Source organism: Microtus ochrogaster, chromosome 16 (genome assembly GCF_000317375.1).
Source record: "Microtus ochrogaster isolate Prairie Vole_2 chromosome 16, MicOch1.0, whole genome shotgun sequence".
Taxonomy (NCBI): Eukaryota; Metazoa; Chordata; class Mammalia; order Rodentia; family Cricetidae; genus Microtus; species Microtus ochrogaster.
In genome coordinates, this window is record NC_022018.1 from 22,851,847 (window position 1) to 22,869,346 (window position 17,500).

Genomic DNA, 17,500 nt, shown 5'->3' on the forward strand with positions numbered 1-17,500 from the left:
GAAACCCGGGATCTTCGGTAGAAGCCCGCTGCATTTCTATACATCCCAGACTGGCCTCAAACTTGATTTCTTCCCGCCTCTCCACCCTCCACTGCTGGAAATCCAAGAACGTGCCACCATACCTAGTACACACACTGCTCTTTACAAAGAAAGGCCTTCAAAGTTTGTATGAGGATTCAGCCCTGCTCTGCATTTTCCAACCTCGCCCCACACCAGACATACCAGCTTGCCCTCTCTCTGCCTTTGGCTTTTTGTCAAGCTGATTTCTCGGCCGAGAATGACCCCTCTTCTCTAACTTCCAGGTGGCCGGCTGCTCTGTCATCCAGGTGAAGGCTCAAGCCTCTCACTTCTCTCAACACAGTCTTGTATCCTCCTTAATCCCTGCCACTTTCTGTTGCATGCTGCTGGCCTCATTTCCCCCGGCACAGCACAAGCAGAAACAGCCTTGTCCATTTCTTTCTGTTTTTGTGGCCCTATTGTTTCAAGCAAGCTCCATGAAGGAGGAGGTAAGGTGTCTGAGCAACATTCACGAGAGCGCTGGAGGCACAGTAGGCCCTGAATACGTATTTGATAAGCAATTGAATACGCTGATGTGAACGCTGTTCGGAATCAGTGTTCCCTAAGGGCCATGTGATAGAGGTTTGGTCCCCAGCATGTGGTGCTTTGGGGAGATGGCAGGAGAATGAAGTAAGGCCTATTGTGAGGCTTCCTGGTCATGGGGGCTACAACTTTGAAGGGGTTATTAATATCCTACCCCTTCTCTGTCATGTCCTAGCTTCATGGGGAATGGTTTTGCCAGACGCTGTTGTCATGGTGTGCTGCTTGCCCAGCAGTTACAGGGCAATCACTCACAGTCTGAAATCTCCAAAGCCATAAGGAGAAATTAAGCTTTTCTCTTTCTAAGCTGATTACTTCAGGTGTTTGTTACAGTAACAGCAAGCTAACACAGTTCCCACAGGTTTCTCCAGGAACCGAAGGTGAATCCCAGTGGCCAGCTGCTCACAGCTGTCAGTAGCTTCTCTGCATTTTGTATGAGTGGCAGGAAGAGAGGTACAGCTATGATTTTAGGAAATCCTATCATAACCCCTGGCTTTGCCTGCACAGATCATGGTGATTTGACTTGAGAGGATGACTTATGGCTTCTTCCATATTTCTCATACAAGTATTTCCTCTCTCGCTGCATGGATCTCCACAGTTTGCATGTTTTATAGTCTGCCCACACCTTACACCTTCACCTACAGTAGGTTCATTGCTTCACTGTAGATCATCCAAAAATAGACACTCAATGTTAAACCTGGTATTAGAACCTGGGCATTCAACCCATTTTGCTCTCAGACTCCAGTTGGGCCCACAACCAAATCAAACAGGATTTCCACGCAAATGCTCAAAGGTTTCAGAGAAGTCACTTCACTGCTAACTGGCTATGGTGTCTCTCAGTATTTTTATCTTTCCTTCAAGAGAAAGGCAGGCAGTTGGGATATGTGCTGGGCTCCAGTGCTTCAGGGAGAAGATGACGTTGCCAAGGAGACATCCCAGCGTCATGGGTACACACATGCGTGCACAGGCACATACACTGTCCTTACCGACATAGCCCGGGGTCCCACAGGCTGTGGACATCACGTCTCCTTTGCCCTCCATTTTTGACAGACCAAAGTCACTGATCATTATTTTGGACTCCTCATCTTGACTGTAGTACAAGAGGTTTTCAGGCTAGACAAAAAGAAAACGAAACAAAAATGACTTAGAGACTGTAAATCTAACCTGGAGTGGAAACCTAGCACCCCAGCTACTTGGGGGAGCATGTCTCTCCAAATAAAAACTAAACTGAAGACTGGGGTGTAGCTTAGTGGTTGGGGCCTTGCTTAACCTGCAAGAGGCCCTGGACTCTATCCCCAGAACTGAAAGCAAACAACCAACTGTGTACATTTAAAGCTGCCTTACTTATGGGAGACTCATGAAATCTCACAATTAAGAAGAAACTTGACCTTTAGACATAGACAACATCTACGTCAATAGATGTCAGTTAAACAACAATGCTCACTAGAAAGGCCACAGAGGGCCCTGCAGAACATTTGGCACAAGCAACTCTTCAATGTTATTCTTTTCCTTTACGAACATTTTTACCTCCTTAAAAAAGAAAAACCACATTTTGAGGGAACCTAGGAAGCTAATGGCTCTCAGACTCTGCCATTTTAGTTCTCAGCTTGGGGAACAGGACTCCCGGAAGATGAAATTACATTTTCAGGACTTGCAGGTTCTTGGGTATAGTGGTATTTTGTTTGCAATCTAACTAATAAAGCTTGCCTGAAGATCAGAGTGCAGAGCTAAGCTACTAGCTAGTCATAGAAGCCAGGCAGTGGTGACACACTCTTTTAAATCACAGCACTCAGGAGACAGAGACAGATGGATGAGTTCAAGGCCACCCTGGACTACACGAGGTTGAATCTGTCTAAAACAGAAACAGAGCTCACACAAAGGTGATCCCAGCACTTGGGATCATAAGCATTTAATCCAGGCACTAGAGAAGTGGAGACAGGAGTGATATGGCTGGGAAGAGAGAGGAATATAAGGTGGGAGGAGACAGGAGCTCAGATGCAGTCTGAGGATTCAGCCTGAGGTTTCATAGAGACAGATGCAATCTGAGTTTCGTAGAGAGGATTTGTAGAGACAGGATTGCTCCTTTGGTTTAAGCATTGGTGGAGGCAAGAACTCTCTAGTTGATGCCATCTCTCAGGAGAATGGTGTTAGAACAGTTCGGAACATCCAACCACCAGGACAGTTCTGCAGATTTACTGAGTAAATAGGTACTTGTGGCTCCTATCTACAGTAAACCTTGAAGGAATGAGAGCAGAATGAAGGATTGGGAATGGAAGCTCATTTTCCCATCTCACTACCAGACTGGCTACCCTCCGAGCCCAAGAATAAAGCCATATTCTCTCATTAGGCTTCTGGGATATATCTTGGTTACTACACATTGAGTTTTAGGAATTATTTAGGTGGAGTGATAAAACTTGTTTAAAAACAAGTACACTATCATTACCTGTTCACCAATGAGGGTATTAAATAGAGGATCTACATCCCTTGGTAGATCTGAGATGGGGTGGAGTGGATCTGTGAGGGCCGGGATTCTAGCATGCAGTCTCTGCTGTGATGAAAATGGTTAAGAACTATTCAAGACTGTCCTTGACTAAACCTTGGCCTCTCAAGGCCCCCTTTCTCTAGCCAGGCCAGCCAAGCACAGTCTCAGCACGGGCCAAGTGAACTCTCTGTAGAGGGAATCCCCACCCCTGAAATATGACCCAGCTCTTCTTCTGATGCTTCTGATGCTGCTAAGAAACAATTATTCAGCTATGTTGAAGGACACTGACTACTCTTCACCCCCACCATGGGGCTTTAGAGGAAGACGGACCTGATTCAACTCCAGTGCCACAAAGGTTAAGTGGCAATTTCTAGTCAAGGGCACGCTGGAGGACAGTAGATGGAGGGGGGACATTGGCAAGGCCAACGTGACAGGACTTTTGCTTAAGGCAATAGAACTGGGTGACATGATATTGAGGGTGGGTGATAAGAGATTTGGTCAGACACCCAGGGATATTTTGTGCTAAATAAATCCAGGATGATTCTTATGATCAATTTGGGTCAAAGAGGAGACTCTTTGTTCATGTATGAGCTCATGGTCTACCTTTAATGAGAGACTTTGAGGTCATTTTATTTCTTTTTATAATTATTGTTTTATCTTTCTTATTTATTTATTTATTTATTTATTTATTTATTTATTTATTTATTTATTTCCGGAGACAGGGTCTTTCCACTGAATCTAGAGGCTGCCCACTGCCAACTGGGATCAGTTGCCTGGACAGTGAGCTCCAGGAAGTCTCTTAACTCTGCCTCCCCAGTGCTGGGACTATAGGTTGCCATCTCTGGTTCCTTCATGAGGGTGCTGGTGACCAAATCCATCTCAGGTCTTCACACTTGTGAAGCATTTGCAGAAGTGAATCATTTATCTAGCCCTTCTTAGTAACCAGGCAGGCACTGTGCCCTCCTCCATCCCATCCCTGCTCTACTTTCAGTGCCACTTGCTCTGCTCTTCTTGGTTCAGAGTCAGAGCTGAGCTCAATCTCTCTCCCCTACCGCAGCAGTCTCAAACAAAGGCTTCTTTCTTGCTCTAACAAATGTCAAAACACTTTTTTTCTCTAACAGAATCCAAAGGGAAAAACATTTTCAATCACCTGCAGTAGTGATACAAAGAGAAATTGGAGTCTGGAGTCACCAGGACAAGTTTGTGAAGAGGGATATTTGAAGGAATCTAAGGATGCCAAAGGGTGCTTTGAAATGGAAATGAAACGGGCCAGTCTGAAGTTGAGACAGTTGAAATGCTTGGGAGCTGGGGGAGGGGAGGTTTCTCTTGTCGTAAAATATATGATCCACTGATGAACAGCAAGGCTCAGTCACAGATGCCAAGAGAGGGCTCTGTCTCACCACCACTGGGTTTTAATCTTCCTTGCCCCAGGATTTCCGCAGCTACCCAAGTTCAACTCAGGGAAGAGATTGCCACGCACCCACCCCAGCACACCCACTTCCCCCACGGGTGGTTCATCTGGCCGATAAGATGCTTTCCTGAACAATTATCTCCGAAGAGGGTTAAAGTAACTAGATAGTCATTGTTTTGATCAATACTTCGAGTTTTCTCAAGATTTGGGGATGGCTGCAAGGCTTTTCCTTACAGGTGGGGTAGAGAGGCAGAGCTGAGGTGGCCAGGGCATCACCTAATGGATGATCTGACTGGAAGGTAAGAGGCCATGAAGAGAATCTCACTGTAGCACATCACGGTTCTTCCTGCCAGGAGGGGACCCTTTGGAGGGCCTGGCCTCACCTGAAAAATGATTTTGCTGCCCATTATGGCCTCTCTCTAAGGCAACCGTGGGCTAATACTCAAATTAGACTATTAGGCTCCTTTCTGGGTAATACTTTATATAATAATCCTTAAAAATGATCTCATTCAATACATTTCCGGGAAAGTGACTGCTGCATATAACAACACAATGAATCTAGTTTTCCCAACAGGGAACAGTTTGGTCCCTCAGTGGAGAAAATTCAGCAAAGCCTAGAGACACTTTTGGTTTCTATGGCTCCAGGAAAGGTGCTGGAAATTGAGAGGCTAGAATTCAGGGAAACTGCTAAACCTCCTGCAGGGCCCAGGGCTGCTGCCCACACACAGTCCTCCATCTCTAAATATCAACAGGGCAAAGCTAAGGACCCATCACGCTTGATGTGGGAGTGGAAGCCACTTCCTTTCTCACTCCCTGTACTTGAACAAAACACAACACTGCTTTATCTCTAGTAGTTTCCCAGGACCCACCGGACATAAAAACGCCTGTTAGGAAGGAGAAGTGGGCATGCTTGCTCTTGGATTAGGGTAGCATCTCAGACCCTGTATATGTCTTTCATTAGCACCATCAGGCTCTCTGTTGCTGTAGCTCTGATCGAGTAGCTTCCATGTTCTTAGGAGTTGATGAAAATTTAACACCACATGAGTGAAACTCTTTGAAGCTTCTGGAAAAGTGATGATATAAAAAAATCCTCACACAGCCACTGTGTTCTGCCCAATTGTCAAAATCATCTTCCCCTTCCTGTTTGATAGTCGTGGGTTGTACTTCCAGAAGGCCTGGTGTTCTCGAAGTTCCCCAGACTGAGAGCTGCAAGCCCTTGTCGGCAGTTTTAGGTAGAAGTGAAAAATGGTCTCCTGTCTTGCTTTTTCAGGGGAATATGAACACTGTTCTTCCTGGATATGTCTTAATCGTTTCTAACTTGTTTTCCTAGGAAGCACCGATGGCCCTGCACACCACACGTCTGAAGTCGCAACACTAACTTGCTTAGCAACAGCTAGATAACAACAGTTGTTGTGTTCAAAGCACTGACTTGGCCTGTGGCAAGGGTGCAAAAGAGCAGTGATGGGGTGCTGCCTGGCATGAAGGGAGCACTGGGCTGGCTGGCCTAGCTTCTTTCTTACTCTGCAGAGCCTCAGGGCTCCGAATATGGGCTCATTACACTCACAGCCCATTTGTTGGCAAGAGGATAACAAAGGCTAGCAGGACTGGTTGGCAGTCCTAAGTACCTCTCTCTAGTGGTTCCCCAAGAGGCATCCCCAGACTGGCATCACTGTCACCTCAGGGAGGGATCATCACTCACTGGAAAGGCAAATTCCTGGGTCTTCCGTGGACTCGCCTGATCAGGGCCCTTTTGGGCAAAGCCAGAACACAAAGATCTTACTGACCTCCCCACACCTCCCCGACACTGATTTGGGCTAACAGTTTTGCATCTCTGAAAGGAGATCTCTAGAAGGTCTCAAGATGGACTACAGAAAGGGGAAAAATGGAAACAGAAAAATGATGAGAGAAAAATGAAACGTGGAAAGTAAAAGAGAAAACTCCAGAGTACATCTTTTTTTAAATTTTTTTCAAAAAGAGGTACTGTCTCGAATTGATGTGCCAGGCTTTGCCGACGCCCAAGGGAAGCCTGAATGGAGATGGAGGAGGAGTGGTTAGGGATGGGGTAGATGGGAGGCAGCGGGGGGTCGGAAGGGAACAGAGGAGAGGAGGGAAAGGAACTGGGATCGGTATGTAAAATGAAAAAAATTAACTAATAAAAAATGTTGTGTGGGGCTGGAGAGATGGCTCAGAGGCTAAGAGCACTGGCTGCTCTTCCAGAGGTCCTGAGTTCAATTCCCAGCAACCACATGGTGGCTCACAACCATCTGTAATGAGATCTGGTGCCCTCTTCTGGACTGCAGGCATACATGCAGATGGAACACTGTATACATAATAAATAAATCTTTAAAAAAAATGTTGTGGTGTTGGGCACAGAGCCTAGGGCTTGCACATGCTAGGCAAGTGCTCAGCCACCAAGCCACGCCCCAACCCAAAGGGCAGTCTTCCTGAAGGGAAAGCTGTACCATTCTACTTCTTGATGCCCACAAGCAGATGATGGATTGATGCTCAACTTTTGTTTAGCAAATGTTACAGGTGACTCTGGATGACTTCCTGCTAAGGGCAGCAAGCTTGCAATGCAAGACAGTCCTTGCATTTCTATATCAAGTGGTGCATGTATGTGCTAGGGGGTGGACATCTGTCTCACACAGGAGGGTGTGGAAGCTAGACCTGTAACACTGTAGCATGAAGTCACATTGCAACATGGGCTCATCAGCGCTGCTTTCGCTGACTCTCCAGCCCTTGAGTGTAACAGCTACTAAATTCTGGGTGAGGGGAAGGGAATGGGACACTAAGGTGGCATTATAATGCCTAAACCCTTCAGGGCTAAAGATAAAAGATACACACACCTCATAAAGAAAAGACAAGGACTTACAGTCTCATCACCTAGGAAGCTAAAGTCAGAGAATTTGGAGTTCTGAAGCCAGTGTAGTCTATATAGAGAAATTCTATCTAAAAAAAAGCAACTGGAAAAAAATCAACAGGAAGAAAGAGAAGGAGGGAAAACAAGAAATGGAGAGACGGTGCATGGAGGGGAAGGGAGGAGGAAAGATGATGGGAGGAGGGAAGAGAAGAGAGGAGGGAATGTACCGAATGCTCTTTCAGAAATTTTGTATTCATACACAAACACCTCGCTATGGCCCTGGTGGCTGCCTATCGGCTACAGAATCTCATAAACTGTGGTCAGCTGCATTGATCTTCTACTTCTGGGCCTCAGTGCATTGACACCTAAAAAATACACGCCGCTCACTCCCCCTGTCTCCTCTCAAAGCATCCTTATGCCTTCACCGTAGCTGGTCCTCTCCAGCAGGTACTTTATGGGGTGTGGAGTAGTTGGTATTGCTGAGCAATGCCTCACCTTGAGGTCCCTGTGGACAATGCCCATTCTGTGGAGATAGTACACAGCATCCAGGACCTGGCGGATGAGAGTGCTGGCATCTTTTTCTGTGTAAAATCCCTTCTCCACTATCCGATCAAAGAGTTCTCCACCGGACACGCTGTGAAACAAATAAATAAGACATTAGGAACACATAGGGTTGCTGGATGGTGCAGACGAAATGATTCATCACTGAGAGTTTTCAGTAGGACAAAAAAAGCAAACTTCATTTCTAAAAATAAATTTAAAACATGAGCCCAATTCTGAGTTTAGAGTTTACCCAACCTTTTCCCCAGAAGCAATCCATAGAAAAGGTCCCTACATCACAGCAGCAAAAAAAAAAAAAAAAAAAAAAAATGCACAGAATAAAAGGAAAGTAGAAAAACAAAAACAAAAACAACCCCCCCCCCAAGACTTGGGGTGTAACCATTCCTAAGAAGGCATTCCTGACCTTCACCTCTATTCTCTGTTCTGCTGAAACAATACAAAGTCAAAATGGCCTCCCAGCAGAAGTCTGGGCTCTTGATCAACGTTAGCCCCTGAGACACTGAGTACACGAGTGCCCTTTAGATCTTTGGACCTCGACCTTCTACCTATTTGAATGGGCAGATGAATCTAGTCAACTCTTTTCAACAATGGGTAGGAGCACACCCTTGAAAGTTCTCAGACTCTCAAAGCCACTGGAGAGTTACAGAAAAGAAAGAGGGCGGGGAAAGGCATGATGCCGGGTGTGGTGACGAATGCCTGCACGCCCAAGACATGAGATGCAGAGGTGGGAAGGTGGCGAGTTTGGGGCTAGCCTGGGCTACATGGTGAGACTCTGACTCAAAATAATGAAAAGGAGGACACTGCATCACACAGCTCTGGTATGTGCTGGTGACAACATTTCATTCGAATTTACTCTGAGTTTTATATTTCATTTGATGGGTTTTGTGTTTTTAAGATACATCAAAATGTAAACTTATGGTGGACACAGTTAAGAGCAGGTAGATAAGTTGGTTCTGACCCTGCCATTCTATGTCACTGTAGCCCTGATAAAAAAACAAAGCAGCAGCCCAGAGCAGAACCAACCAGCTACTTTCAAATTTGAGAATGTATGTATCACTAAAAGAACAGTGCTTTATCTACATAAATAAGGCATTGTAGAAAGAAACTCAAGGGACATGCTATTAAAAAACCTCCGAATTTTAAAACCATATAAACATACATTTATTAGAAGTATTAAAACCATAAAACAACTCCTTCCTTTAGAGTTTTAATGCAATAAAAGACAGATGTTAGCAGTGTACACACAGGCGTGAAGACACGATTCACTTTCTACAAGTCATGGCAATTAACATGGAATAATGGATCCACTGAAACCATCTCTGTAAAAAGCTAATAATGAAAATAAAAACAACTGAAGCTATAAAGTCTTGTGTTTTCGGGTTTTCTTCCATTACCTGTAGCTGTTCTAAGCAACAATGTGCTTGGAGAATGTTTCCCTTGCAAAGCAAACTGACGATCTAGATGGGAGAAGTGCTCAGGAGAAATAAAAAGCAACCCAAAGAGTGAAAAGAACTGGAAGCAGCCGGGTGGTGGTGGCTCTCGTCTTTAATCCAGCACTCGGGAGGCAGAGGCAGGTGGATCTCTGTGAGTTCGAGGCCAGCCTGGTCTACAAGAGTTAGTTCTAGGGCAGGCTCCAAGCTATAGAGAAACCCTGCCTTGAAAAAACCAAAACCAACCAACCAACCAAACAAACAAGAACTGGAAGCAACCCAGATGGCAGCATTTTCTGACGACCATGTGGTCTAACAATCTACCCTCCAGAGAGTCAAGCTCCCTAGACACCCTGACCTGGCAAGTGATGCCAAATTCTTTCTACAACCCCAGTGGATTTCAGTATCTGACCCCCTGCTGAACCAGAGGAAGTACTACCATAGGAAGACTGATGCCGTGGGAGCAAGGTAGCATGGATGCCCGGCAGGCAATCACCTCATTACTTCCTCAACACTCATTCAGCTTTTCCTGGGTGCCCACGACTCATCAGCATGAACCTACGCACTTGGAGATAGCTAAGTAGTTATCAATTACAAAGGGGTAAGAGACATCTCTCATCCGTTAGCATTGCTCTACCTTCCAATGATGTCCGTCCATCGCTGGCCAGCCTGTCCCCACTTTGTCTCTTCTCCAGATCCTGGAGGTCGGGCAATAATCCTTACCTCTCCCACCGTCTCACCTCCTGACTGAGCATTCCACAGCCCAACCCTGCCAGTTCCTCTGCCTCCCTTGAACCTCATCTGCCCAGCTTACTGCTCTTGGAAGGTCTTTTTCTCCAATGGGATATTTAAGATCTTGGTGGGGTATATAAAATGCACATCTGTGCATGGCCATGGGGCAGCAGTGCAGTGAAAGCTGAAGCATCAGTATCAGCGGATGGATGGTGTGTGCTGTCACAGGCCTCCCTATCTGCACTTAAGATTCTTTTTCTTAAACTTGAGAGTGCATACTTATGAATATCGCTTAGGAAGAATTTGGTTTCCTTAGAAACCAGGACTCTGGGGAAATGTTTAGAAACTTGACAGAAAAAAGTAACAATATTAATTTAAAAAGAAGTCTTAAATTTGCGAATCACTTTATACTTTCAGAAAAAAAAATTCACAAGGCACGCATTTTCAAAACCCACTGTAAAGACATGAATGGCTCCCAGTTCCTTCTTGGAGGCAAGTCTCAAAATGAGAGTATTTGGGGGCAGACCTTTGGGACATCCTGAGGTTGAGGTAAATGATCGAAGTCATAAACGATGATTCTTCCATGATGGAATTAGATCTCTGTCCCATCTACCACAGAAGACACCACAAGCAAGGAAGGGAGCTCCCAGCAGAATTAACCCCTCCTCCAGTGCTGTGAAAAAATACCCTTCCCTCCACTGAATAGGATCCTGCCTTTTCTTGAAAGTACACGTGAAGCAGATATGCGAGGTTATATTGTTTCAGAATCAACAGAGGAAAGAGCTTCCTCATGGTGAAACACACACAGGTCACATGGCTGGCTGACCTGTGTGGGCTGTGTGGAGAGGCTGCCTTCTCCACAACTGTCATCTATGGGAAGCCTCTGCTGCAAAATGCTTAAAACTCCATGTTAAAAATCAAACTCTCCAATCAAAGCAGGCAAAGCATCATAATGAAATCAGGATGGGGGTGAGGTATCAGGGCGGTTGGGGAAGGGAGGAGAACCATAAGAATGGATTATGTGATACAAGGAGTTATCGGAAGCTGTCTCTTTCTTCTGTTGTTATCAATACATTGTAGACTGAGTTATAAAGATGAACTTTTTCTTGACCCTGGATCTGATCCAAGGCTAAGAGATTGCTGCTGGCGATGGGCTTCTTACTGGCAGAGTTTGGAGGTGTGTAGGGTGTTACATGGACACAACAGACCCAGCCAAAGAAGCTTTTCTACTGAATCCACTTGAAAGAATACACTAGCCATTAATTCCTTCATCACAGAAATAGACTCATCCATGCATGAGAATAGAGCCCGAATCACTTTCTCTCTCTCTCTCTCTCTCTCTCTCTCTCTCTCTCTCTCTCTATCTGTGTGTGTGTGTGTGTATGTGTGTACATGCTGGTATGTGCACATGTGTGCATGTGTATTCAGAGGTCAGAGGTCAGTATCAGTTGTCTAGATGGGCCAGTAACCCCTATTCCAATTTCCAGCATCACCATTACAGGTACATACTGTCTCACCTGCAAGCATTTCCTGTATAACTGTTGGGAACTGAACCCAGGGCTCCATGCTTGTACAGCAAGCACTTTTCTCCTGAGCTTTATCCCCAGCCTCCCTCTAGTCACTTCTTATAGATCCCGTATGGTCATAATCTCCATGTCATAATGAGTATTAATATTCAATGAGCTTCAGGAGGTCAACATAAAAGCAACCACAGAGGGGGAGGTTCAGCTTCAGGGGATGTAGACATAGGAAGACAAACTGGCTACCAAACACCAAGGAAACAAGAGAGAAGACATAGTCCACATTTCTTGATTCTGCTGGATTCCAGTTCTGATGACTTCTAGAGCAGCATGAGTTTATGCTGAACTTTGGTCTGTTCAGTAGCTCACCCTCCTTGCCTATTACAGCCCATAGCTGTCATAACATGTGCCAACTTTAAATATGCCAATGTGAATTGCTTTGATGTCACAATCTCAGTAAAATTCTGTTTATTTGGGAAACTCTTAAACCATGTAAATACCTATAAGTGGAAAAAACAATTGTCAAGAGACATTTCAGAGATGCTATACTGAGAAAACATTAAGCTTGGATTGCCCTGCTTTAGACTACTGTGCAATGTAACTTCTTCAAGGCACCAAGAATTATAGTGTAAACGCTATTGTTTTATGAACTTGAACTTACCCATCTTATTCTCTCTCTCTCTCTCTCTCTCTCTCTCTCTCTCTCCCTCTCCCTCTCCCTCTCCCTCTCCCTCTCTCATTCCCTCCCCCTCTCTGTGTGTATGAGGGATGTGGAGCACCACGTGTGTATGTGTAGAGGCCAGAGGTCAATGTTGGGTATCTCCCTCAATCGTTTTCCACCTTACATTTTGTGATAGGGTCTCTTACTGAACCTGGTGCTCACTGATTTGCTTAGAATAGCTGACCAGTGAGACCCTGGGATCCATCTCACTCACCCAGTTCTGAGTGCTGGGGTCCAACATGGATCCTAATGCCTGCATAACAAGTACATTGCCTGCTGACTGTATCCTTAGCCTTTACTACCTGATTTTAAAAGACAATCAGGTTTTGTTATCTTAAAATTTGATGCTTATTACTATGTAAAATGGTTACAGTGTGAATGTGAAATGCTAGCCACAGGTTAATACATTTGAATACTTGGTCCCTAGCTGGTGGTACTGCTTTAGAGCCTCCTTGAAGGAAACAGTTCACTGGGGGTGAGGGATGAGGGCTTTGGTATTCTACTTCCTGTGCAGTCTTTCCTCCAACTGTGGGTCCATTGTGTACAACCACTTCATGCTCCCACCACCATGCCTCCTCTGCTGTGATGGGCTATATCCCCTTAAACTATAAGCCAAAGCACTCATCTCCTAAGTTGTTGGTTGTCAGGTGTTTGCTATCAGCAATGAGAAAAGTAACTAATAGATGGTCTAACAACACCACTCACACAATCACTGAATGAAGTGCACATAGTGGCTGGGCAATGTGTCCCACTAACCAAAAAATTTATCATAGAATACTACTAAGATGAGACAGATGAACAGAGAGAAGACGAAAGAGTTCTGTGCTCTTGTACTGGGCAGGTACAAGAATCTGTCATAAGAAGTTGCATAAAGCTATCTTATAGCAGGGCAGGAACAGCACAGAAGGAAGACTATTAGAACAGTTACAAGAGCAATGTGGTCCTCATGGACCCCTTCCATCCAGCCAGGCTGGCTAGAAACATGTGTTTTCTGAGAACCAAGTGCTCTCTTTACATTTAGTCTTGGGGGAAGTTCTTCCTGGACCATACAGGTTGTGATTAAGAAACACTACCAAAGATACCTCTTTGAATGGAGAAACCCTGAGATCCAGAGGGCAGATGAAGGCTTTTTTTTTCCAGAAAAAAAGGACAAATTTTTTGGCAGTGCCTGGGATTTCCCTCTCACAGTCAGGACAGTCCCTCATTTTCCCAGCCTAGAGCCTAGCATTCCCACTCTGGTCCTCACACACTTGGCTCCTGGGGGACACCCTCAACCATTACGGTGAGAGCAAGGCTCTCACCCCACCTCTGCCGTCAGGACTTTCCTCCTTTGTCAAATCCTACTTCAATAATTTTCAAAAACAATTTATTCTTAGAATTCCATTTCACAGTATCTGCCAGGCTTCAATCTGTTCAGAGATTTCCAAAATACAAACAAATGTTTTTCTATCTAATGGATGAGAAAAATTTAACACCTTATGTACCATTATATTTTGATTCTGGATAATTTGTCTTTTTCTATCTGTGTACCCCACCCTAAAATCTGTATGTTTAAATCTTAACTCTCCAGTACATCCCAGTGGCTCTGATGGAGACAGGGCCTTTGACAAAGCTAATTAAGGTAAAAATACTTCATCCTAATATATAAAAAGAGGACAACGGGGATCAGCAGGGGAAAGGGTGCTTAGCCTATGTAAGGCCTTAGATTTGATCTCCAATGCCCGAGAAGAGAAGAACAAGAGATACGGTGCACGCAGGAAAGAATAATAATGAATGGAACCTTATAAAAATGAAAAGCTTCTGTAAGGCAAAGGACACCATCATTTAGACCAAACAGAATGGGAAAAGATGCTTACCAGCTACACATTTAATAGAGGGCTAATATCTAAAATATGAACTCAAACAACTGGACATCAAGAAACAACCCAACTAAAAATATGGTGCAGATATAAACAGATTTATTAAAAGAGGAAACATTTTTATTAGTTCTTTGATGATTTCATTCAGTGCATTTTGATCTCACACACCTCCCTCCCCACTCCCTTCTGTTGCCGCTGGAGATGGGTTGCACAGGCTAGCGTGGAAACAGGCAGATCAGGGCAGAGGGAAAAGGGAGTTTAAGATTACTGGAAAGGGGTGGGACATGTTCTGGAGAAAACGAGGTTTGCAGATGGAGCTAGTGTCAATATACTGGAGAAGGAACAGACCCCACAGTGTCTCTGGGTTTTGACTTGAGGAATGGGTGGATAGGGACACCACTCTTTGAATTGGGAGTTGCAATGGTTTAGTTTCTTGGTTATCTTGACTGAGTTATTGAGGGCCCAGGTTTCTGGTTGAGCGTAATTTCTATGTATGTTTTGAGGGAATTTCTGGAAGAGATTGCTGTTGAAAACGGTGGACCCAGTGGAGTAGTGGAATAGGCAGCCCTCTCCAACATGGTAGGTATCACATGAGCAGTTGAGAGCTTGAACAGAAGAAGACATAGATGAAAGAAAAATTTACTCCTTTTTCCTTTTGCCTGGTGACTAGAGCTGAAATGGTGGCCTTTCTCATCTGCAGACCAGCGTCTGTGCACCACTGGCTCCCTGACTTGCATGCCTTTGCCTGTAGACTGAGCTATGTCACTGATTTTCCTGGCTCTCTCATTTGCAGATGGCAGACTGTGGGACATCTCAGTCTCCTTAGTCTCATGAATCTATGAGAACCAACCACTTATTCTTTTTATTTGTTTTTTTTTTCAATAGAACACCCTAGCTAATACAAGGATCCCAAGGAAAGTATAGCCTTGGAATGGCAAAATTATCTAGAATTCATAATTAGAATTCTCTAATTATGGAAACACTTGCTTTCTCTATTGTCCAATATGGTAGCCATTAACAACACAGGTCTAGCTAACTGAAGAAGCGGTTTTCTGATTTTACTTAACTTCAGTTAGCGTTAAGAGGCACATGTTGGATGACACAGATTTAGAGCCCTGTGCAGGAAATGTAGAGTGAAGAAGCCTGCTAGATAGAGAAATGCAGAGCCTGGCTCTTGTTACAGTCCGAACTCCAGAGGGTCAAGCCAAGGCTAGAGTTGACAACTAGCGAGACATCAGCATGCCAACAGTCTTTAGTGTCAAGTGGCGGTGTGACCAGAGCTAGGCTAGAGGACAGCTAGACTGGGATCCAGTGCCAGTTCTGGGTTGGACAAGGAAGAGCGAGCTAAGGACTCCACAGAAAGGTAGGAAACAGAAGAACAGTGACTTCATGAAAATTAACCAGGCCACCTGGCCACTGCTACGGAAAGGCAAATACGGGGACGGGGCAGGGAGCAGCACAGAGGCGGAACTCGGAGCGGCATCTCCAGAGCCGCTGGCATTCACAGTGCTTTCTATACCTTGGCACTGGACGAGTCCTGAGCATGCAAAGAAGGCCACACAGGACTGAATTATCTGAGACTCATTTTCTCGTCTATAAAAGGAGTGATTCTACATGTTTTAAAAATAAGTTAGACAATGGGAAAAGATGCCTTGGCAAACTTCTGACAAGGCACCCTTGTGGAGGGGGTTTAAAAGAACGAAGAACTGCCTCCCAGGCAGGACACGGGGACAGCTTTTCTTTTGTTTATTTATTTTTTTAATGGCAGGGGAGGCCCCACTTTTCCTGTTCCCACAGATGGGCTGGGTTTTTAACACATCCAGGCATTCGGATGGAAATTGGTGCAAGTTTCTACCCTTCTAAGTGGTCTCACAACTGAGTTCTTTGGTTCTCCAATGGCAGGTTCCTTTCCACATGGTTAAGGGGTCACAGGTGAGGCTGAGAAGGCTGTCACCCCAGTATGGCATGTTGCCTTGGATGCTGTAGGTTAATGAAGTTCTTATTAGCCCCAGATGACAAGTGACCTGGATGGACTCATTTAGCATGAACCTTGTGACAACAGATGGTCTTGGATGTTTTAAATACGAGACTGGGAAAATTCTGTAATGAGCTCTTTGACAATTACATATCGGCCTTTCTGAAATTAGTCCCAATTAGAAAGAGTTCTCTTTGGCAGAGTATTAACTACTTTCCTCATCAGCGTGACCAAATACCTGGAACAAAGATATTTAAAGGAGGAAGCTTTTATTTTGGCTCTCAGTTTGAAAGGAGATAGTCCATCAAGAGAGGACGGTATTCTGGCAGATGGCTCCATGGTGCCAGGTGTGGGTGTGTGGTGGCTTGCTCACACCTTGGCAGAACTGGGAACATTTGAATCTCAGAAACTATTTTTTACTTCATGTAACTCCCACCCCCAGCCTAATGGGTCAACCTATGTTCAAAGAGGGTCTTTCGCCCCAAGTTAATGCCTAGAAACATCCTCACAGACACACTCAGAGGCATGCCTTATCATCTCCTAAGTGACAATTATTCTTTTATCATGCTTTCTGTAGAATGATAGAAAGCTTGCCTTCCTTCAGTAGCTGAAAACTGAACAAGAATAGGCTCTGGAATGGGTCTTGGGACAGGAACCTGGTTACGGAGTCTGAAAAGAGACAGCTCCCATGTGGGGGACTGCCAGCTGGCTGGGAGCACATGATGGCCTATCTTGGGTAAGTGTGCTCCAAACTGATGGAGAACAATTATGCAATTCACATATGCACAGGGACTCAGAATCTGAAGAAAACTGATAACCCCGGGTTTGTTTTTTTTAAATCTAAAGGACACGTCTCAGCCCCATTATGCGTTGTTGTAATTGGTGTGTATGTGTTTATATCTGTTCTGGTGTGCCTCAGCTAGCATGGATCTCTGTGGAACATCTTCCAGTGCAAGCGAGGGAGGACAGAGCATTTTCAGAAGCAAAGGAAGATGTAACGAGGCTTTGGACAGAGCAAAGGTGACTCAAGGGTTGCTTGTCTATTATTCATCAACTGCTGGGCAAAGATTCTTTGTATCTGTTGAACCTCTGCATGTTAAAAGAATCATTTATTTATTTACTGTGTGTGCGTGTGCACATTCATTTCATGGTCCATATGTGGGAGTCAGAGGATAAATTGTGGGAACTGGTCCTCTCCTTCCACCATTGAGTTTCAGGGCCTGAACTCCGGCTTGGTGGCAGGTCCTTTCCCCGCTCAGCTCTCTCAATGACCAATTGTCTGCATATTTTTAGCTTCATTTATCATTTAAGATTCCAACTTGGATGTCACAGCTTCAGAGAAGTGGAATCTT

General features: G+C 44.8%; 1 protein-coding gene across 3 annotated transcripts in view; it reads right to left on the reverse strand.

Moving 5' to 3' along the window:
* Camk1d (calcium/calmodulin dependent protein kinase ID) overlaps window positions 1-17,500 on the reverse strand; it is a 413,808-nt gene that overhangs the window by 59,994 nt on the left and 336,314 nt on the right. For all 3 annotated transcript variants that reach the window (XM_013349047.2, XM_005354858.3, XM_005354859.3), the window contains exons 4-5: window positions 7,846-7,984; window positions 1,584-1,710 (exon numbers count right to left, since the gene is read on the reverse strand). In XM_013349047.2, coding sequence (XP_013204501.1) covers window positions 1,584-1,710; window positions 7,846-7,984 — 266 coding nt within the window. The remainder of the gene's footprint in view (window positions 1-1,583; window positions 1,711-7,845; window positions 7,985-17,500) is intronic.